Below are 22,110 nucleotides of genomic sequence, written 5' to 3'. Positions count from 1 at the left end.
GAATAGAGCAGCCAAAATCTGAGACTGCAATCTATCTGCGTAATTTTTATGATAAATGATACCATGAACTACACGTATTTCTTCATAATTTGGGAAATTAATCCGGAACGATCAATTAACAACACTCAGATCATCCCAGAGATGAAGATTGGAAAGTAAATAAAAAGAACTAGCCTATCACAACCAAAAAAAAGGAGATGTTTCTATTGGATGCACTGTAATTCCATAAAAAAGAGAGAGAATATAACAGAATGCTGTGGCTATGAATTAAAACAACACATCAAAGCTCAAAAAAGAAAAAAAAAATAAAAAGAAAGGTTTGCATCAATTGGAAGATGATGACAACCACCCCGAATTTAAACTTGTAATCTGAATATCTATAAAACCTAAGAGATGTTCACACTCATGTCATAAAAAATGCGAACCTTCTTAAGAGGAAATGCACTTTGAAAAGCATCTTGCCAAAAGCTTCTTCATACGTACATGCAAGGCAGCTTGTTATACTTTCAAGGCAGCTAAGGATCCTAAAGATGAGGTGCCTTACTTCAGGGAGCTAAGTCGAGCAACAACCGGCTTTCTTGACAGCTGATACATCATCCTTGGTGCCTACATTGATAGTCTGACCCTTGGGCAAAGTTGTGGGATCATTGCCAATATCAAGAGCCTTCCTGCTGACCACATGATAGATCTGAGTGAGAACTTCAGTGAAGGCGATTTCTACATTCGTTGATTCCAGAGCGGATGTCTCCATGAAGAAGGTGTTCTCCCTCTCCGCAAAGGCCTTGGCATCCTCTGTGGAGACAGCCCTTAGGTGGCGCAAGTCAGCCTTGTTTCCTATGAGCATGATCACAATGTTGGCATCTGTGTGATCTCTGAGCTCCTTCAGCCACCTCTCCACATTCTCAAATGTGACATGGCGACTGACATCATAAACAAGAAGTGCACCAACGGCTCCTCTGTAGTATGCACTTGTGATTGCGCGATATCTTTTTAAAGAAACAGGAGAAGCAGAACATGTCAGTTTGCATGAATGTCAAAAGCTAATTCTACATGGCATTTCAAATGATAGAGTAAGGCAGAGAGAGCCCAACTAGCATCCATCTATGTTAAAGAGGGACAACGACCAAAACAAAGTAATGTGTCAACTTTATTATAATCCAAACAAACTGAACCAGCTGCAGCATATTTTGGAAAAGGCTCATTAAAAGATCAAACTGTACAGAGAATCCATGTGAGGGGAAAAAACATTAAGTGGTGTAACTAACCGAGGTCTGACAAAGCTGCTGATACTTTGAGGATGATATCTAGTGACCTAGGTGCAAAATGGTGCAGGAAGACATCTACATTTGGTCAGGGAAAAGAGACAAGCAGGCGCCTCTTGGCAGCAAATAAGCTTGCATCACCTCCCACATGACATGGCTTGGTCATCCAGGATTGCAATGTGGTAGTTACATTCAGAATCAGAGCATCAGCGAAATGTTGTGGCAGTTATTAGCTTATAAAACTATTCTAAATCTAATCAATTAATGTCCATTACTAATCCATGACAGATGGACTGGGGCTTCTTCTTAGTAATCAATATAGAGGACCTAAAGCAGCTCTAGTCCTAGAAAAAACATCAGACATCTAACTTTTTTCCTCATTGTGGCCATACACTGGTTGCTTTCCCAAAGCATTACGAAGAAAGATGCAAACGTTAACTTGACGATATGCAGATCAAACATTCACAAGAAATTAACAGTAGACATGTAATAGGGACCACTTTGGGTGCTCCTCTGACATACATGACAGTAGAGAGCTTCAGCCCAATGTTTCTGTCATGTCACTAAATTGTGAACTTTTTTATACTGGCATCACAATTTAGCATCAGTAGGCAGATGCATCACATAATACACACACACACACACATATGATCTTTGTATGCAGATCTAACTGTTGATTCTAAACTTATCTCCTGTAGATGAATTCTACTTGCTTTGATTGTTAAACAAATTTATATTTGTGATTCTACTACATGAATCCACTGTCAATTTCAGGTGCAAAGTTCAGAAACTGTCGAGTATTGGCACAATGATTTTGTCGAATATTGGCACAACGAATTTCAATAATCTCAAACATGACAAAAGTTTGTTGCCATCCTCACTGCTTGGAACATAATGTAAGGTCAAGCACTTCCAGATTAAATAGTTGTCCTGTTATCTGATATCACAATTACTTTTATATTAAGATTTTTGCTTCCAATCCAATGTATCAATCCCTGGACCCAATTTGAAAGTGATATTTCCAAAATGGTCCTGATTCTGGTATAGATTTTTTCTTATCTATCTATCTATTTATTTATTTAGGTTTCCATCAGCTAACCTTTTTGCTAGCTTCCGCTGAGTATTTTTTTACACCAAACTTTCATATACTTCATTCTACTCAGAAAATGAATTGGTCTTCAAGTTTCTCCTATATATAAAATGTACAATCATAAAAATAAGCCTTATCTTTTATCAATCTATATCCAATTTTCTTTTCTAATTCACCATAATCAGGCAATGGTCACAGCCACGAGGCTAACACAGCAGAGATGGGTATATCCAAATACTTAAGATCATATAATATTAAGTGCACACTTTAAACCTGAGAGAGACCGCAGAAGAGTGATGCTAAAAGCTTCTTGAGTGCATTCATCTTACAATGAAAATCAAGGGGATTATTTAACGAAATATGCAGTTGTACATGCTCCCATACAACAGAAATGAGCTGAATGTTCTAACAATTACCAACATCAATGTATCTAAAGCTATCAACTATAATGATTTTCTACTTGTTTGAATCTTATATATCTCCTCTTGCCAAATTAATGAAACCCACATGCATTCGAATTGGATTCTCGCCTCTGTGTCATGCAAAGTTGATTCTACACTAGAAAGAATGAAGCATCTGTTCTACCTTGATTTGACATTCTGCTTCGTTCTTAAACGATGCAAAACAACCTAGAGGATGAAGCTCCAAAATCCATTAGAAGCAAATGGGTAGGAAACATGGATCCGAATAAATGTCTTATGAGACATAAGTAACATGAAAATAAAGTATGATCAACAACATCCTATTACTTGTACCAGAAAGGTACTCAAGTTGAAGCATCGTAGTTAAAATCTTTGGATAAAATTGATGCGGGAGGTCAGTTTTCTAACAAGGGATTGTAGCAGAATTTACCATCGATTCAAATGGGTTTTTTGGAGTTGTTTATATATATATATATATATATATATATATATATATATATATGATTTATTTCAAGGCTTCATTTGGAATAAATTGATCTTATACGGAGAGAAGAATGAAAACTATGGGATTGGTTATAATGTGGCTTTGGCTATTGCCAGTAAGAGATAGCTATCTAAGTTACTTACGGACACTTCCGTCACCAAGGCATTGCATGAAAATTGGATCTAGAACCATGAAATAGCAAATAATTACACCAAGATATCTTTGTCTCATTCAAAGAGAATTACATCCATCATGCTTGTCAATAAATGCCACCAATGTTCTAAAACTAAAGTCTCAATTATATATATATAAAACAATGGCAGTTAAGATAGAGGCACAGAAAATTGCCGACCAGATCTCGGCAACGAACGGAAATACTCGGTCAGGGAGGGAACAACAAAAAAGGAACAAAATTTTAGGCATTCGATCAATAAAGCAAGGCCCAGCCGATCCGGATCAAAAATATAAACGAAACATTATGAGATAAAGATCAAGAGAGAAGAGAGATAGGGAACGAAGAGGGACCTTTCTTGGCCGGCGGTGTCCCAAATCTGGGCCTTGACGACCTTGTCGTCGACGTGGATGCTGCGGGTGGCGAACTCGACGCCGATGGTGGACTTGGACTCGAGGCTGAACTCGTTGCGCGTGAACCGCGACAGCAAATTCGACTTGCCCACCCCCGAGTCCCCGATCAGCACCACCTTGAACAGATAATCATAGTCGTCGTCCGCCCTGTACGACATCTCTCTCCCTCTTATCCCTCTCTATCTCCTCCCTTCCTGCTTTCCTTCTGGTCACCAGATCCAACCTCCTCCCTGCTCTCTCTCTCTCTCTCTCTCTCTCTCTCTCTCTCTCTCTCTCTCTCTCTTTCTCTCTCTTCGAGCAGTGTATTGGTTTCTGCCGCGTCTCAGCAGATACGAGGATTGGCTATTCGGGTAGCTTTCCACTTTGAGAGATGATGATGATAAGAGGAGAGCGAGAATGGTGGAGTCTCTCTCTGCGTTTGTTCTAATTTTAAGATTTTAAGAGTGGGGTGGACGATTCCAATCCAAGCTTGAGGAAGCGGAGGGGAATTCCAAGACGGCAATCCTCGGTAGAAGGGGTCCTACCGATCTCTGGTCATGCACGCGAGGGGTCCGAAAAGAAGCGTTGGCTTGCGCTGTTCCGACGGAGCTTTTGGTCCTTTTTAGGCCAATGGATGGTCCATGTAGGCGACTGGAAAATTTCCGGTCAGAGTGTTCCGTGCGACAGTTTAAAAAGTCTCGTAGAATAATAGCATATTATTTTAGATTTCGGAGGACAACGTTGGAACAACAAAAAAAATTCTTTATTTATTTATTTATTTTTTTTTCAACAATCTGATGAATATAAATGCAGCCAATAAAATTAGAAAATAAAAAGCTACAAAAGAGCTCGATACAGAGTCTATCTAAATAAAATCTCTAGAGTGATAAATAGTAAAAAGACAATCCAATCAGTAGCATAGTTTATCCTTCTATAAATTATAGGAGTCATATTTTTCCAGTAACGAGTGAATATCATGAAGCATCGGCTTTTCCTCAGCAGCGCTCTCCTCACTCAGACCCACTCAATCACAGAAGGAGAAGGTTTTTACTCGCACCTTCACGGCCACCATTGTGCGGGTGATGTGGTGGTCGTGGTTTTTTTTTTTAAATCAAGTTGCCACGTAAGCAGTCCATTACCTTCGCCATGGAATTGGTCGATATGACTTTTTTTTTTCTCGGCTTTGAATTATCTGAGCTTTTCCGAGCCGCGTGACAGCTTACGTGAAGAGATTGGCATGCGTCGCGATGACCGCGTCACTTTTAATTTTGTATATATTTAATGCGGTCGATCCTGTGATTCTAATGAACGACCATGAAGAGAGGTGCGCTTCCTTGAAGCCGGCAATTGCATTGCAGGTGTTTGAGGGAGAGAGTCAAAAGGAAAGGGAAAAAAAGTAGTTGAATGGCAGTTATTCCATTCAGTTGAAAATGTAAATTAATTCATGCACTCGCGAATTATGGTTGGAGGGAGGAGTGTGGTTAAAAAGATGAGAATAGATTAAGAGAACTCACAATGTAAATCAAACTCTTTTTGTTTTGCTGAGGTAGGTTGATCTGGTCTAGTGCAGCTCAACTAGAACCCAGTCGTTCATCCTACGAGTTTAGTAGGGCTATCTTTCTTTTTTAGTCTAGTTCAGTTAGCTCAAAGTTCAATGGTAAATCAACCAAAACCCAATCATTCATCTTATAGTTGAGTAGAGCCATGTTTCTTTTCTGTTCTAGTTTAATTACCTCAAAGTTTAATGGGTATATAACCAGAACCTAGTCATTCGTCCAATGAGTTGAGTAGAAGCATCTTTTTTTTTTCTTTTTTATGTTCTAGTTCAGTTAGGTCAAAGTTCAATAGGTGAATCAACAAAAATATGAGCTGAAATCACTAGTGTAATGAAATCATGCAACTGGACTGGGATAGAGGCCAACTTTACCTAACCATGAATTTTGTAGACAAAAATATATGAATTCAGATAAAACGAGTACCCTTGAAAAACAGGCTTTATCCTCCCTTTGGATCAATAATCATTTTATAACAATAGCGTAACATATTGTTATTGTATATAGTATCTAGCAAAAAACAAAAAACAAAAGGATTGTAGATAACAAGTATATGTACACATGAATTATTTGCTTGTTCATAAATCACTGTCGGTGAACCATTCCCATGAAAGATTTCATAGGGAGAACAATTACGTCACAAAAGAAAATGGGACTCAAATTACATTATAAGAAGCAGCTTAGAGATCTCGACGCGCAGTGCATTCACTAAAAGTAATCATAAATGAAAACAAGAAGGCTAATACTTTGATATATAGTTACAACTGTTTTTTGAAATGATCAACAATAATCGATTATAACAAAACTCATGACACTTATAAAATAAAACAAGACCTTTGCTTTCTACTCTTTTTCTTCGGCTTTGGTGGACATAAGACCAACTTAATTGCAACATCAAACACAGCTTTCACATTCTGCACAATAAAAAAATATAGAAAATTACAATATTCATCATAACTAATATGATAGTTTGTAAAAGGTACGATACGCTAATAAAACATTAAAAGAATATTTTGAAAGTATTCTACCATAAATACTTCAAAAGATTTTACCATAATTTATTAAAATGAGAACATTTCCAACAAATGGTTGGAAACTGAAGTACATTTAAGTGCTACAGGTAGCAATCTAATATATTTATTATAATATGAAATAAACAAATAATTTAACAAAAATAGTGAGGTTTCAGCTTCCCTTTTATTATGTATAAATTCTATATCCATCAGAAACTTACAAACATATTCGAGACAAAAAAAAAAATAGTAATAATAGAAATTTTCAGTATCAACTTTAGAACTACGATTTTTCTTCTAAGTTTACAGTTTTAGTTTAAACTATAACCTGATTGTACCTGTTGAGTCTTGGAACTACATTCTATATAAACAGCTGCACCTATTAACTTTTTCAGCTCTTCTCCCTGATCCAATCAGAAGAAATAACTTGTGAAATATTCACAGAGCATGATAAAAGAGCTCGATTATAATATTTGTTGTTCTTGCCAAATAGACTTGCCTGCGAGGCTGTAATTGGTGTGGCACCAGGGTGATCAATGAGAAATTGCTTGTCGTCACGTAAATCTATGCCATAATATAAACCACTAATATTAGTTTCTGGAATGTAATAATATTGCTGGTAAATACCCATTTAGGGAAAAAATGTTTATCAAGAGAGAATAATATGTTTGCATAATCCAAGAATGAAATTCTTTAAAGAAAAAGAGAGAGAGAGAGAGAGAGAGAGAGAAGTAGTTTAATCATGTATATACTCTGATTGCCATAATATAATATGTTGGATGAGTAAATCGCAACAAATACTTTATTTTTTTACTCCATAGCCGGATGTATTTGAATTGTAGTGTGATTTTTTATGGACAAAATATTTTTTTAATGATATCTAATTTGATCTGTAGTAATCTGTGATATATCTGTTTAAGCTTGAAGAGATGCATATATAGGTGAATCTATCGATCTACTTACCAAGTTTAGTTCCCACTAGCACGATTGGTACATTGGGAGCATAATGCCTTAGCTCTGGGATCCACTGTAAAATTAACAAAGAAACAAGAAGAATTGAAAGTAAACCTGCATCCCTGGAGATCCAACAATGCTGGAAGAGAAGAGGACGACATGCGAAATGTAGAAGTGTATAACCTTTTTGTAAATATTCTCGTAGCTTGCCTTACTAATGAGAGAGAAAGCTAACAAGAACACATCAGCACCTCTGTAACTGAGAGGTCTTAGCCTATTGTAGTCCTCCTGCCCTGCAATTGTAAAATTAATTTTAACAAACTGTAGAGATGATCTTATTGTTATTTTAGCATATCTTTCTACATGAGGTTAGCTATCAATGTTTCCACCTCATTGTTTTTTGTTAATTTAACGATAAACAAGATAGAGTTTCTAATAAACACATCCACTCCACCTCACCTCATCAACATAAATCAATCCATTGGCGACCACTGTCATCATCCATTTTATACGTTTTTTAGTGAACCCCACAAAACTTTTTCATAAAAAAAGTGAGCCCCCGTACTAAGCAAATACCATAATCTAGTATGAGCTACTGAATTGTTAGCCGTTGTCATCGTCAGAGGAAAAATAAAGCTGATAGGAAATTTGAATCCAGGCAAATATTACTGATGCCACTGAACATAGATTCAGTTCTAACCCGGCCACCATGCAAAAATCTCGCTCAGGCTTTTCATTAGAGGGATGAAAAAAAGTTTTAGGCTGACCTGCAGTGTCCCAAAGCCCGAGGTTCACCGTGCTCCCATCCACCACCACGTTCGCGCTGAAGTTGTCGAATACAGTGGGAACATAATCCTATCAGTGGCAAATGAGAAACAAGAGAAATTGAGTTACCATGGACCTTGCCGCACTAGCCGTTGAGCTATCGAGACCTTTGGCCTTAAAGAGAGTTTTCGGTGTTACCGTCGGGAAGGTATTGCTGGTATAGGAGATAAGCATGCATGTCTTCCCGACAGCCCCGTCGCCGACGGTCACGCACTTGATGAACCTTGCCGTGCTCATCTTCGAGACTCCCTCTCTTTCTCTTCCTCTCCTTCTCTTGGTACTGCTTGTATAGATGCTTTAAGGATACTACTCAAAGCATGAAGTAGAAAGGGGAAGGCAGTAGAAAAGGAAAAGAGAGCCAAGAGGTTATGGTGGGGATTTTGGTGGCTAAGTGTGGTGGGGATGTTTGAATTTTTTGAATGGGAATAGAGGGGGGAATGAGAGTAAAGATGAGGAAAGGTCTCTTTAATGAGGTGAATGTAGCCCCACAAGCATTTGGGTGCACACCTCACACTCTTGAGCTAGGGGGATGAGCAATGATGGTCGGCACTATATGATCTGATGTTCTTTTATTTTGCGTTGCTTTGAGTGCAAGACCACAGCCAGAATCCACCAATCAGCCCCCATTTGAGTGTTGGTTGGTTAAGTGTGGGAGAAGGGAGAGAAGGGAATGATGGGATCGATCTGGGGAAGGAGGGAAGCCTTTGCTTAATTAATTACCTACCAAATCACTATGATGGTGAGGCCATCATTGTGCCACCATCCTCTAGCTAATTTCATAGAAACGTGGGAAAGGGAGAGAACAATGGGATAGAAGAAACTTTACCTAGATTTTATTTGAGTAACTAAATTGCGTATTCTATGGAAGATATGCTGCTGTGAGAGCCCTTTGATGGCTGATGTTCAAACTTGGCACGGCCTAAATTGTCGAAACTGGCTATCTAATGTTAACAGTAGGATCGGAATGTTTCCTTGGTGGACTAGGTAGGTGGCTTCATTTGATGAGTGTCCAAGTAAGAGGAAGGCATGCTCATACATGGTTAGCTGATAGCCTGAAAAAGTTTGATTTCAACTTTTGCTTTTCTCAAAAGAAGAAGAAGAAGTGTATAATTAGTACTAAATGAATATATACCTTTGTATAAAACTTGTAAGCGAAACCTATGTCACTTTACACAAAAATCTAAAATTTGATTTCAATTTTTGCTTTTCTCAAAAGAAGGAGAAGAATAATATAATTAGTACTAAATGAATATATATCTTTGTATAAAACTTGTAAGCAAAACCTATGTCACTTTACACAAAAACCTAAAGTTTGATTTTAACTTTTGCTTTTCTCAAAAGAAGAAGGAGAAGAGTAGTATAATTAGTACTAAATGAATATATACCTTTGCATAAAACTTGTAAGCGAAACCTATGTCACTTTACACAAAAACCTACTCCCAGCCACCAAGACACCTTTCTGTACTCGTACAATATTTCGGGCAAGACCCTTGCATAGATACTAATGTGTTACTCTTTTCATATTTGATAAATTTTGTTGAAATGAATTCTATTTCATACTAATTTGCAATTTGCTCATAATCTTAGGATTAGGTAATTATAGCACATAATTATCTATTGATTGGATATGAGGATTTTGGCATGTTTTAGTATAGTTTTCACATACCCATCCAATAGGTCGATACAGATGTATTGCACACATGAGAGAGTGAGAGAGAGAACGTTCATATCCATGATATTGTGAACAACAACATGTCAATGCAGCAAGGTGATAGTAAAAGCAATTACTATGTGGCTACAAAGAAGAATTATAGCATGGTTAGACACAAGTGCAATGCTAGGTAGAATGCCAGAAACGAAAGAGAATTAGGTTTGCTATCGCAGAAGTTTCCATGCAATGTTCAATTTCAAGTGTTCAAAATATATATATTTTGCTTGTTTGGTATTCCGATGTTGCTCTCCGCATTATTTAGGACGATAGAAGGTGTGATAGATGGTGAACATGGTTGATATGATTGAAAAAAGAGGATGGCAAAATATATGGCTCGCCAGAAAATTTGGACAGATTATTTAAAGTCAATACATAAGAGGACATCCAGCTTAAAACTCTATACAAAGAAAGGGTGCAGGTGCAGAAGTATGTTAAGCCTTTTTGATGGTGCCACACATGTAACAATTAGTGCTAGTTAGACCTCCTAACCGAACATGAAAGCAAAAGAATAATCTTTAAGTGTCCGGCTTAGCACCTACTTTAAGGGAGATCTATGTGCATTAGGTGACAAGTCCCCTCTTGTAAGTAAAAGCTTTTGGATGCTAAGCATGTTTTTTTTTCTTAATTTTTTTATGCATTTTATCCTACTTTAGCAATCTCCTTGCACAATGTGGTCCTACCTAACTTGGTCAGCAAGCACCATATAAATTAGCTAGATTGCATTTAGGCGGCACGATGATGTTGCATGATTCAAATCAATGAGTTACACTTGGCTCTATAACGAACGGAACATCACCATACCGAGTAGCACAAATGAATCACAATTGGACAAGTACAACAGCATCACAGTGGCTAAGTCATGCATGGGGTTATATGATTCAATACTCTTAAGAACCAGTTGATTGCAAGGATGGTAGTCATTTGTTTGTGCAAGATTTCTTCTTAACTTTATATCCTATCTTGTCCCATCATAAGAAGAAAGACCTCCCTGTTCCTAAGAAGAAGAAAGAAAACAACATGATCAAAGTAGCTCTCATTTTCCCTGTTCAGTGACATGAAATTAAACAGGTCCCATTTAGGCTCCCAGCCATCTTTGTCGCAGGTCAAAAAATTTAGAATCTATATGGGCATCTAAGTGATAATTAGGAGAAAAACAAAAAGTTGATGCTTGTATATTTGCGAGACATGCTTTCTTTTGAGACCATTTTATATGCATCTAGAATAAATGATCATAGGACTACAAAAACAAAACATATTAGCACACCACAGAAAGATTAAATTACTCCTTTTCTTCATGAACTGTATCACATTATTTTACAACTTATCACCAATGATACAATTAAGGTGGTGTCGTTCTCGGTTGTAGGCTGCCGTTGCTCGTGAAGAAATTATTAGGTGGATCAGGTCCACTGTTGATCTAGAGCGAAATGAATCTACCTAATAATTTCACCCTAAGGTGAAATGAATCCATTTAGGATGATTTCACCCTGTTCCACCTAATAATTTGCCTTGCTCGTGTGCTCAATCTTGTTTCTTTGTCCGACCAGCACTTGCTTATATGTATATGAAGGTAAAGTGGGATAGTTTCGGTCATTAGGGCGTTGCTGTCGATGGGTTGGGCTAGTTGGCCAGCCTGGCTGGGTCTAGATCTTTGTTGGGCTTGGTCAAGAAATAGTAGGTCACGGGCTCAATCTTTGTTGGGCTTGGTCTAAAAGTAGTAGGTCACGGGCTCGGATCGAAAAGAAATATGGCCCGCTTATTGCATGGACCAGTCTAAGCTTATTTGGACACCATCTCAAGCTCTGCCGCTGAATCCAATTTGTTTTATTTATATTCGAAGCGTCCGGAGTTCAATATCATTTGGACTCTGGAAGAAGTGCGGTGTTTCAACCTCGCAATTAGAGTCCAACATGTATACCGGTATGATTCATTGGTTAAAAAAATTATACGATTACCCTATATACTTGTAGGACTCCTTTTTGGAGAGGCCTATGCTTAGGCATCCACATATATACATTAGGAATCTTTTTAACATTTCAACAGAAAATTTTCAGAATTATTCTTCAAACTTAACATAATTTATTGATAAAAGTTTTATTCGATATCAAAGGCAATAAGAGAAGCATCATGTTGCACCCATAAACCATGATTTTTTTTTCCCTTCTATTAATGTTTTTTTTGGTCAACTTGGCAAATAGGACCGTTGAAAAATAGAAAAGATATATAATCCAAACAAACAAATAAACAGAAAAAAGAAGATAGTTCAATGCACTAGACTTTCATCGTTGGAGCATCTAGAGATGGTGAGCTTGTTTTCCTCTTATTGTTTTTAAAGATTTGGCTATTTAATTACTTTGAAGAAAGCAAGCGTAATTTAATGGAATCTTGACACGCGATCCATCCCATCTAGTTCTTCGTAGAGGAACTGGAGTCAGTAATGCCTGTAATATTTTCTATTTTTTGGTAGAAAATATCTTAAATGCAGTGCCGAAATCACTTCAGGCGGGACCACGCAACCAATCGCTTCGTTAGTAATTAATAAACGTTAGGAATTACTCCAACAATCGCCTTCCACACGAAGCCAGATTGCAAGAACTAGATCTTGTCTCTATCGACCCAATCAAGTTCTCCAGATTAAAAAGATAAAGTAAACACAACCGTTAGAAATCTAGGATTCTTGTTGCGTCCTACCAAATCGAGCAGTCCTGCCGCCTGCAGGAACTAATGTCGACCGTCCAAAAACTCTATTATAGTAATTGTACCATAATTCTGCATGGTAGGAGGAGGCGCAATCCATCTCAGAATCTGTTTCTAGATCCCCGTCTTGTGAAATCTTCCTGTGAGCTACCTACAAAACCCTAAAACCAAATCCTCTTTGCTTCGCTTCTATCCCCCACCTTGCCTTCTTTCCGTGCCTCCCCTCTAAACAAATAAAAACCGTCATATTTTTCTTCCCCTTGCCCTTCCCCCAGTCCTAACCTCACACGAACTCCCCACTCTTTTTCTCTTACCGAAGACCACCTTTGCGTGCAACCAAGCCCTGGAATAGAGCATAGAGCAGCAGAATAATTCCCCTGGATTTAGTCTTCCAGGATGCAGAGAAACGTCCCCCATCCTCTCCAACCCCTGCCTCCTCCTGTGGGGCCAGCGCCGGCCCCGGCACCGGCCCCTGTCGCTGGTGCCGGCGCAGGGCAGGGCGGCCACCAGGCATGCGCGTCGTGCAAGCACCAGAGGAAGAAGTGTTCCGAGAGCTGCGAGCTGGCCCCCTACTTCCCGGCCGATAGGACGAGGGAGTTCGGCCAGGTGCATAAGGTTTACGGCGTCAGCAACCTCACCAAGATGTTGAAGGCCAATGACAGCATCCCCGAACGGGAGCGCTGCGCCGATACCTTGATGTGGGAGGCTGACTGGAGAAGTATCGACCCTGCTAATGGCTGCTACAACGAGGTCATAAGACTCAAGGAGGAGAACGCCATGCTCCGCCGCGTCATCCGAGAGTGCGGCCACTGCAGTCGTCAGCCCCTGCCGCAGCCTTACCGTTCGCCTGTTCCGCAGCCGGGTCGGTTTTGGGCGAACGGCAATAATCACAACAACAACGGTGGTGCTAACTTAATCCGTCGAGGCATCAATAACAACGGCGGCGACGTCGGCGGAGCCATGCACCTCGCTGAAGTGGTACCTCAGCATATGGTCAACTACCCTCTTATTAACAATGGGAATTTGATCAACGGATACCATAATCCCCATCCTCCTATCTATATGCACCAACCCGGAGGACAGGGAAACAATGGTCACGGTGCATTATATCATTAGATGAACGCAGGAAGATAGGATATGTAAGAGGTAATTCGCTGCCTATTTAACTTGGTAATTTTTTTTCTAAAGATTGAATTGTTGTTCGTCTCATGAATTGGCTTCTTCTTTTAATTTCTGTTTTTCGTTTTTTTTTTTTTCATACTCAACCGTAGATGGTAAAGGAGATGGAATAACTAGGAGGGGTTAGCAGAGAGGTCTCTTGCTAGGAGAGGAGTTCCAGCACATTCAGGAGTTGCAGCATATGTATTAGTTTTCTTCGTACTAATAATTATTATTATTTACTTTAGGTTCATTACTGCTCCTTTACTGTAATTATGAGCATTAGTTTGTTGTCATATTGGACATTGACATAGTGTTATAATTAAACTCATCTTATTAGTGAGCATTAATTTGAGACAGAATTTTGTTTTGCCATGTTATCTATGCTCAAAGTTGGAAGACTCCGTTATTAGCACAGATGGAAATCAAAGCTCAGAAGCTTAAAGAGGTATAAATTGTTTCTAATACAATATGCTGAGGTGTTCCAAAGTTATGTTCGAGTTATTTTCTTTTCCTTGTGAATCTTGGAACAATTTACCTACTCAAAGGACTTCATCGCATTAGTTTATATACCATGTAATGTGCTATATAATGTGAGGATGTAGATTATTGTTGCCTTCCTCAAGGATTCTGATTGCATACCCTGAATATTTTTGAAATAATTGTGCTTCTTTCTCACTGAAAACATTCTTGATAATAGTTTATTGGCTCGTGGGAGCATGCACTTACGGTAAATTAATATTAAAAATGTTCTAGTTGCAGTAACTGGACTCGCAAGAAATCCACACTTACATGCAACCATACATGCACAAGCAAATATGTCACCTGTTGATCTTAATCCTATATATTTATGTTTTTTACTCATCTTCGTCAACTTCTTAAATCTCGTAAGTGCAGACTTCAGCAAACTGTAAGAGCTTTCAGAATTTGTTTGCCGTAAACTATAATATCCATTTTAATTAGGAATATTACCTCAAACTTGGGAGATATTTGTTGCGCTGCAAGCCGTAAAAACCTTTTTGCTACAAGATCAGAAGCGACACAAGCAAACATGATAATTTTATGAATCTATAAAATCCCTATATAACATGTTCATCCAAAAGAGAATTCCTCTTTTTTGGGAAGAGGAAGAAGAGAACTACGTACCCTCACTTCATAGAAGAGAACCGCATTGCGGGCGTGAAATTAGATACTTAAAATTCCCGTTACACAGTTATTGACAACTTCAATGAATAGATGGCTTGGTGGGGCCCCGAGCTGGAAGTAATAAGCAGGACCTTTTGAGTGTAACCACGGGAACATGCAAAACCCATCTGAATGCTCTCCATATGGGTGAGTAAACAATACGTTATACCATTCATAGTTGATTTGTTCCGAGGTGCAAATTTTTAATCATGCAGGACAAGTTCAGGTATGGATAATTAATGATGCCGCCGCACATATTTCAACATATTTCGTTCTCTACATCTGTAGGATAATAACTGCGGTTTTCTATTTGGATGCACCAGCACCGTTATCCAAGAATTTAAAGTTTGAGCTGCGTGAGAGAGTGTGAGAGGTGAGGATGAAAAAGAGTACTTACCATGGAATGTCACATGCCATCTTCAACTAAATGATTCATGATATAAGATTATTTGCAAACTTAAGCATGCACAGCTTGTTGCTGCTGCCAGTGCAACTTAGTTTGATGATACGCGCTTGATCCTCATTTCAGAGCCTAGAAAACACAGTATTATCTGATCCACATACATAGATATGCTGCTTGTAATCTAAGTGGCAGCAAAAGCAAGCAGGAGAACGAGAAAAGCAGCAGCAGCAGCAATAGCATCAGCAGTACAATATTCTACACCACTACAACACAACTATAGGATGTCTTCAGCTCCAACCCTCCTTGGCAAGAATACCTAGTGCTGCATCTGCAATAACCTGATACGCTCTTTCAGTGAGATGAACAGCATCCCAATACAAGTACCTGCTCGGATTACTACACGTGCTTAGACCTTGGCATGCCTCCCCCACCTCTACCACTCCTGAACCGCAGCACCCCTTCGATGTCTCTACCAATCCTACAATCTCAAGGAAATGAAGCACTTATGAGAGTCTCCAGACCAGCATAAGAATTTAGATATGCAGCCATTACTTACCATACTTCGTGGGGTTCTCTGTGGCCTCACTTAAAATTCCATAAATATCGAGATAAGTAGCTTTCACTCCTAATATCTCCTTTAGAGCATGCAGTTGTGCTACTACCTTTGAGTTGAATGATATGGCCGCATCATTGTAGCTACTAACACAATTTTTAGTGTTCGTAAGTGTTTTGACAAGTGGGAGACAACCCATTGGAGGAAGACCGACCACCAAAAACTTTGTTCCACCAAGTCTATGCATTTCCTGAATTTTCAGAGAAAGTTAGTAAAGGATATGGAGAGCAAGAAATAAAGTATGTGATTAAAATAGTTGGGATGAATACCTTGATATACTTTGACATGAGTGTGATTAAGAAGTCCTCATACTGTGGCACCGTGAATTGCCCTGACCGATTGGATAGCAAAAAGTAATTTTGGATGAAATCGTTGCCGCCGGCACTCACTACAAAGAGGGCATTCTTCACAGTCTGCTCGGCTTTCGCAGGTCCAACCTTCCTTCTGAGATGGATCTTATAATGCATTAGATATTCCAACTGCTTGGAAAATGGAAGCACATTCTGCAACCCAAGCGAGAAAAATTGCAAGAGAAATTAACCTTAGGACGCTATGCTTAGCTGTAGAATAAAAGCTCAAATGGTTATAGTCAGTTGGTGCAGCAATTCTTTAGACCACACAAAAGGCTAATTTCTTGTTCTTTTCATCTTATGCAGGAGCAATAATTTATTGGAGCCTAAACCCTTTCGTTCTGGATATATCGCACTGCAACCTGATTTTAGTTATATGTGCATGAATGCTAAATAATTTAATTAAAATCTTATAATTCTAAAAGGCATGAAGTTAATTAGTTTATATTTCTTAAAAATTTTATTAAATTGGATTGGATTTTTCCTCAAAGTCCATTAATGTTAGAAAACCCTTTTTTTTCCGAGAGAGAAGTCTAGTATGTTTCAAATCTTTTAAAAGAAATCCATTAGAGTTGTTATAGAAATACTTTAAATTTTAATAGTAATTTTGTAGGGTTATTCTTGAAATTTAAAAACTAAGAAATTAAGGCACTTTTATATAGTTTAAGGATAAGTGCATATATGTAGTAAGGAAAGAGTTTTGCAGGTTAGTACCATTGGATGGTTATATTAGGAATAATTGAATAAATATGATACTTTTTTTGAAAATAAATACCTAAATGGAGAAGTTAACACTGGAGAAGCTTTTAAATTATCTCTATCAAATCAAGTTACGACTTTAAGCTAAGATTGTTTTACTCTCTTTTATTTTGGAAATATGGTGGAGATGCCACCATTTAGGATCTCTGCGGAGGGATACTAACTATCTAAACAAAATTTGAATGACAAAGTAAAAGGTGCATGTTCAAGCCAACTAAATAATTTTGGATGAGATTTATGTACTAGTGTAGATGGAGCGACTCTAAATGGAGGAGTGGGATTAGCCCATCTTTTGTATGAAAGATGATTAATGTCTTTTGCTTGCACGACCATCCAATCATACTTGGAAGAAAATTTGAGATGCATGATTGAGTGTGAGCTTGTATGATCATGCAAAATCTTGTGTAACAAAATATAATCGGGCAACGTACAAGATGGTCTTCCATGCAGAAGAGCTACTCCCATCCTCTTTGTAAAAATCGCTTGAAGTGGCTTTCAACATTCACTCAACTTTGTTACGTGGCGCACTTCATGAGATCAATTCAAAAAGAGCGATAAATTTTGAGTGAAATTTTCGGGTTGTTATATCATTTTGAAAACCTTTAAATATTTCTTTTAAGAAGATAAAATATTTAGAGAAATAGCTTCAAACTATTGAAGGTACTACAATCCAGAAAATGGATTAGAGAAATAGCTTCAAAATATTTTATAGGACATTTCACCATAAAGATCTTTATTGCAAAAAGTAGATCCTGGCATTGAACCTATGTGTTTAAAAATATATACAAGTAATAAAATCATCTCGAGTTTCTCATTGCTGGCTTTTCTCAAAAAAAAATCTCATTACTAATTTACTACCTAGCTCTTGTGTTTTCATGACTTGGTTTAGTATATCCATGTCATATCCGACCGATTTCGCTAGTCAAGGATTCAATCTCATATCTAGTTGTAGTAAGATTGATCAAACATTTTCCCAAGCTATAATTACTTTCACGTTCCTCAGCTTCAGCTGGGTTCTCATGTTTCCTTCATTTTCGGTGAATGGGAACAGGGTGACTCTCTCTCTCTCTCTCTCTCAATCTCAATCTCTCTATCAAAAAAAAAGGAAAAGTAATATATATTATCATATAAAATGTAGAAAGAAAGAGTTTTTGTGGGGCACCGTACTGCAGTTGTAGCGGTAAACTCATCATATCCGGAAGAAGCTGATGCAAAACTAACTCCATATTGAAGCTGTTCTAGACTGAGATTTGGGTCCAAAAAAGCTGGAATGCTCTTTGAAATGCCGAATGCCTCAGCTGCAACATTGCAAATCCACTAGTTGTCATTGCAGAGACCAAGTACAGAGTGAGCTTAAATCCTATAATGGAAGAACATCAAGCAATTACACTTATATATGTTTTTCTTGATTGGCTGGAGAGGAAGGGAGTTTGCCTGCTTGTTCACAGAGTAAAATGAAGCTCTCGGAAGGAGCTGATGGGAATGTAGAGGCTGGTTTTCATTTACGTTCTTCTGGCTGCTTTCATGCTGTGCCCAATGTTTTGTTCCCTTCCTTCCATGATGTTCTTTCCGGGTTGCCATGAGGAGCCATTGCGGCTTAAGAAAAATTTGACCAACTGGTGAATTGTCGGCTACACTGTAATGTCCACAATTGAGAAGGCATGGCGGCCTCCACCACCAGATGTCAAAGAGTTTTCCTTACGGCCACAAAATTTGGCACCCCACATTTTGATCTTGGATCCATATTTTGTATCATAGCTGAGAGCTATAATCTGAAGGGCCACCACATCATCCAATCATAGAGGTGGACGGCTATCAGATAGAGCACAGTGTATGGCATATAAAGCATTTGTTTGTGTGATTGAATAATGCGGCGGTCATCCAGAGCTGTATCGCTCTCCACAGGACAAATCATGCATCGTAGAGGATCCAAACTCATGTTTTTGTTAGAGTACATGTTGAGTTCCTGCTAACTAATACTTGATGTAGGCCGTGAAATTAAGGAACTGTTATTTGTGGACTTTTTGTCCTACATGGTTAAGCCACACCTAACTATCAGCGATCCGGTGATAGGATGGTGGGAAGTAGATCAACATCAATGAGGGGCCTTGTGAGTTGTGACAGCTATTGTGAGGTGGTCCTAAGAGTTAGATTGGTTTATTAATTGCTACATGTTTCGCTCTATCCGTCTTGCACATAGTTAGTTAGCACATTAATTTGTGCACAAAATTAGCATTGCCATGTCCCACACTCTAACTTCCAGAATAAATGCTGTCATGATGCATTACGAGGACCGTCGTGATTGCGTCCCATGCATCGGTTACATCTCATGCATGAGTAGTCCCCCCCCCCCCCTCTTCTTTAAGGTTTTTAAACAGCAAGTTTCCACCATGAAGCAAAACATTGACGTTGAATCCAAACCCAAGCATATAAAGGTCTTGGTCTTTTCTTTGCTTCTTTTTTTTTTTCCTATTGTTCAGTTGGATTTTTCATTTTAATATAAGAGGTCATTACAAAAAATCATAGAATCCACAATATTATTTTAATTATATTTTTAAAAAATAGCAGGAAATAACATTTTGTCCAGCATTTATAATAAATTTCTGAATATTAGTCTATATATAGCCCGTCTTTATTGCAGCACAATATTTTTTTTAGTAGTATTTTTTGGGAAATAAAAATTTATGTTGCATTCATAATAAATTGCTTGTATTAGTTTTTGTAGCTCATCGTTGTCATAGAATATGCAATATTATTTTAATATTTTTAAATAGAGAGAAATAACACTTCACTAAATACTTATCATAAATAATCAAGTACTAATACTGAAGCCTATATTTATTTTTCTCACTAATAAGTTAGAATATTATAAAATAAAATAAAAATACTGGTTTAAAGTATACATTAATTAATTGTGTGTTCAATTCTAATCCCAAATAAGGATGTGCGGGATCGATTAATTATGGCTATGGGATCTCAACTATGGCTATGGATCTCAATCATTAATCCAACAATATTTTATATTGAAGATATGTTAAAAATTATAAAGTATATATTAAAAATTTATATATTAACATTACTTTCAAATTGTAGCATAAATATATATATATATATATATATATATTAACAAACTTGTTAGAAGATATTTCTACAAATATAAGAATTTCTTGATGTTAATTATTGATATTCGTAAATATTGTAAACAAAATGGTAATGGTGCATGAGGAGAGGGGGAGGGCTGGAAGCTTATAAATATATATATATATATAACTAGAAGTTAATTACCAATGAAGTCAGTGGCGAGCCTGCCGTCGCAGAACCGCCCTGTGGGTTGGCCATGGAAGAAGTCCTTGCCATACGGCGGAAAGTTGGCCTTGGAGTCCGTCGGCAGCCTGTTGTTGTTTCCAGGATCCACAGTTGAGTCTCCGAACACCAGAATGCACGTCGTGTTCCACCGCCTCCTCGGTGGTTGCGGCCCCGCTGCCATTGCACTCATCTGCAATGCCACCAGCAGCAGCACAGCCACGATGGCTCCCGACCTCGTCATCATCTCTTACTCCGTCTTCGACCAAAAAAGAAAAAGCTACCCCATGGCTGGCCTTTATAAGAAAGAACCCAGGCTGGATATGGAGCCCTGCCCGTGCTACTTAATGCTTGCACTACCAAACGGCTGTCGTGGGCCTCGCTGCCGGTATAGACCGATGACAACTGGGATGGGACGAAATACTGTTTCGAGTAGTTGGGGTGTAGTTAATTCTTCCGTAGGTGTATATAGTATGGAAGAATCGCGAATGCTGCAATGAGTGCCGCTGAAGTAGAGAAAATGGATGCATGCACCATGAAAACTATGGGCTGTGGTACCACCAAGATGGTAGCACAGTTAAAATAAGGCTTTGTTTCCAACAAAATAATCTAGGTTTGAAATATGCGGACGTCGATTAAATGTAAAGATCGGATGCCTCCCGCCTGATTTACCCGTTGGAAGTGCTATTAGTCCTCTCGTACTGAGGTGGTGCTAGGATGGCGTACTCACATGCGGATTCACACATGCTGGTAAGAAGGGCATGAAAAATTTTCTACCGACATCAAACATTTTCTGGTAAAAGTGGGGCCCAGTGGGGGCTGCTACGCAGGTGGTGTTAATTCCTCCCTCCTTTTTTTGACCCTCCCCCCCCCCCCCAAAAAAAAAGAAAAATATTGATCTCCTTTCGCGACATACATAGCTCTCAAAGCAGTCCAAACTCCTTTATCCGGCTGTCTGCACAGTTTTGAAAAACTATTGTGCGATCCAATAATAGATTCGTGCGAAGGAAGATTAATCCTTCCTAACTCGTCTTTATTTGCATGAATCAATTATTCAATCATGCAATAGCTACTTCGAGAGCTACATGGATGGATGAATAGGAAGGTTCAGAATGCTTTGAGACCTGCACAAGGGTGAGCTAATAGTTGATACAGCCCCAATCCAAAAACTATTAAGATGATTACGTGCTGGTGGTAGCATTTCTTTTTGAGTGAAAGAAGGAGACTTTTCTTGCCCTTTTTGAGGAAGAAGCACTTGAATGGAGTAAGGTGGATGTATAAGCCAGCTTCTTTGGCAAATATTGTGCAAGTATTTCTAGAAGCAGTAGGGGAGACCGGCAGCGGGCTTCCAAGTTCTATCCAGTAAAACATGGGATTGGATATTTTGGCCACGAAGTAGGATCTGACACCTCGGTGACTGGATTGGCTTGAAACAGTGGGAGCTTTATTTGGGTAGGACCTGGCTAAAATGTTTCATACTCTTTTCAGTTGAGAGCTCAACATTCCGACATGATCGATGATCAACTACTTGAGTTTGAACTCTAGGGCTAGGCGGCTCAAACTCAACAACCATGAATAGTGACCGAGCTGGTAAACCTAACTAATATAATCTAAACCTAAAAATATTGTTTTTAATACTGACAATTGAGTTCTATTAAGATAAGTCAGATAGATCAATTTTTATGATCAGCGTGATCGGACAATGACTCAACCCATTCATCAATGGCATTATGTTTTCCTCACATATCCAGCTACTACTTTTTT

The 22,110-nt window shown here is 38.4% G+C and overlaps 4 protein-coding genes across 5 annotated transcripts; 1 reads left to right on the top strand and 3 right to left on the bottom strand.

The window, feature by feature from the left end:
- Positions 1-177: 177 nt before the first annotated feature.
- On the bottom strand, positions 178-4,411 carry LOC103703429 (ras-related protein RABA1f-like). The gene is made up of 2 exons (XM_039129027.1): positions 3,784-4,411; positions 178-986 (listed from the first exon to the last, which is right to left on the bottom strand). Exons 1-2 carry the CDS (start codon positions 3,999-4,001, stop codon positions 554-556), a joined length of 651 nt encoding a protein of 216 aa, XP_038984955.1. The 5' UTR covers positions 4,002-4,411; the 3' UTR covers positions 178-553.
- A 1,520-nt stretch (positions 4,412-5,931) lies between these two features.
- Positions 5,932-8,624, bottom strand: LOC103703382 (rac-like GTP-binding protein 7). 2 transcript variants are annotated; one of them, XM_008786224.3, is made up of 7 exons: positions 8,306-8,621; positions 8,110-8,197; positions 7,526-7,635; positions 7,352-7,415; positions 6,888-6,952; positions 6,727-6,792; positions 5,932-6,289 (listed from the first exon to the last, which is right to left on the bottom strand). In XM_008786224.3, the coding sequence occupies exons 1-7, from the start codon at positions 8,402-8,404 to the stop codon at positions 6,191-6,193; spliced, it is 591 nt and encodes a 196-aa protein (XP_008784446.1). In that variant the 5' UTR covers positions 8,405-8,621; the 3' UTR covers positions 5,932-6,190. The 2 variants fall into 2 exon arrangements, with proteins under 2 accessions (XP_008784446.1, XP_038984954.1); XM_039129026.1 differs by having other exon boundaries at positions 6,013-6,289; positions 6,717-6,792; positions 8,306-8,624.
- A 4,347-nt stretch (positions 8,625-12,971) lies between these two features.
- On the top strand, positions 12,972-13,691 carry LOC103703427 (LOB domain-containing protein 2-like). Its single transcript, XM_008786266.2, has one exon. The coding sequence runs from the start codon at positions 12,972-12,974 to the stop codon at positions 13,689-13,691; it is 720 nt and encodes a 239-aa protein (XP_008784488.1).
- Positions 13,692-15,336: 1,645 nt separating this feature from the next.
- On the bottom strand, positions 15,337-20,636 carry LOC103703381 (GDSL esterase/lipase At5g45950). Its single transcript, XM_008786223.3, has 5 exons — positions 20,329-20,636; positions 18,211-18,341; positions 16,204-16,437; positions 15,878-16,124; positions 15,337-15,799 (listed from the first exon to the last, which is right to left on the bottom strand). Exons 1-5 carry the CDS (start codon positions 20,591-20,593, stop codon positions 15,609-15,611), a joined length of 1,068 nt encoding a protein of 355 aa, XP_008784445.2. The 5' UTR covers positions 20,594-20,636; the 3' UTR covers positions 15,337-15,608.
- Positions 20,637-22,110: the final 1,474 nt, after the last annotated feature.

The sequence above is a fragment of the Phoenix dactylifera genome, chromosome 8 (genome assembly GCF_009389715.1).
Source record: "Phoenix dactylifera cultivar Barhee BC4 chromosome 8, palm_55x_up_171113_PBpolish2nd_filt_p, whole genome shotgun sequence".
In the NCBI taxonomy this organism is placed as follows: Eukaryota; Viridiplantae; Streptophyta; class Magnoliopsida; order Arecales; family Arecaceae; genus Phoenix; species Phoenix dactylifera.
The sequence above is the reverse complement of the archived record's forward strand: the minus strand, read 5'-3'. Positions and strand labels throughout refer to the sequence as shown.

Excerpts from the sequence above, each read along its gene's own strand:
- LOC103703427 (XM_008786266.2), top strand. The coding sequence starts at position 12,972 with ATGCAGAGAAACGTCCCCCATCCTCTCCAACCCCTGCCTCCTCCTGTG.
- LOC103703382 (XM_008786224.3), bottom strand. The coding sequence starts at position 8,404 with ATGAGCACGGCAAGGTTCATCAAGTGCGTGACCGTCGGCGACGGGGCT. Across the intron at positions 8,198-8,305 it reads CCAGCAATACCTTCCCGACG|GATTATGTTCCCACTGTATT; the intron begins GTAACACCGAAA and ends TGCCACTGATAG. Across the intron at positions 6,953-7,351 it reads GCTAGTGGGAACTAAACTTG|ATTTACGTGACGACAAGCAA; the intron begins GTAAGTAGATCG and ends ATTATGGCATAG.
- LOC103703381 (XM_008786223.3), bottom strand. The coding sequence starts at position 20,593 with ATGATGACGAGGTCGGGAGCCATCGTGGCTGTGCTGCTGCTGGTGGCA. Across the intron at positions 16,438-18,210 it reads AGTTTACCGCTACAACTGCA|AATGTGCTTCCATTTTCCAA; the intron begins GTACGGTGCCCC and ends CTTGGGTTGCAG. Across the intron at positions 16,125-16,203 it reads TCATGTCAAAGTATATCAAG|GAAATGCATAGACTTGGTGG; the intron begins GTATTCATCCCA and ends CTGAAAATTCAG.
- LOC103703429 (XM_039129027.1), bottom strand. The coding sequence starts at position 4,001 with ATGTCGTACAGGGCGGACGACGACTATGATTATCTGTTCAAGGTGGTG. Across the intron at positions 987-3,783 it reads GACACCGCCGGCCAAGAAAG|ATATCGCGCAATCACAAGTG; the intron begins GTCCCTCTTCGT and ends TTCTTTAAAAAG.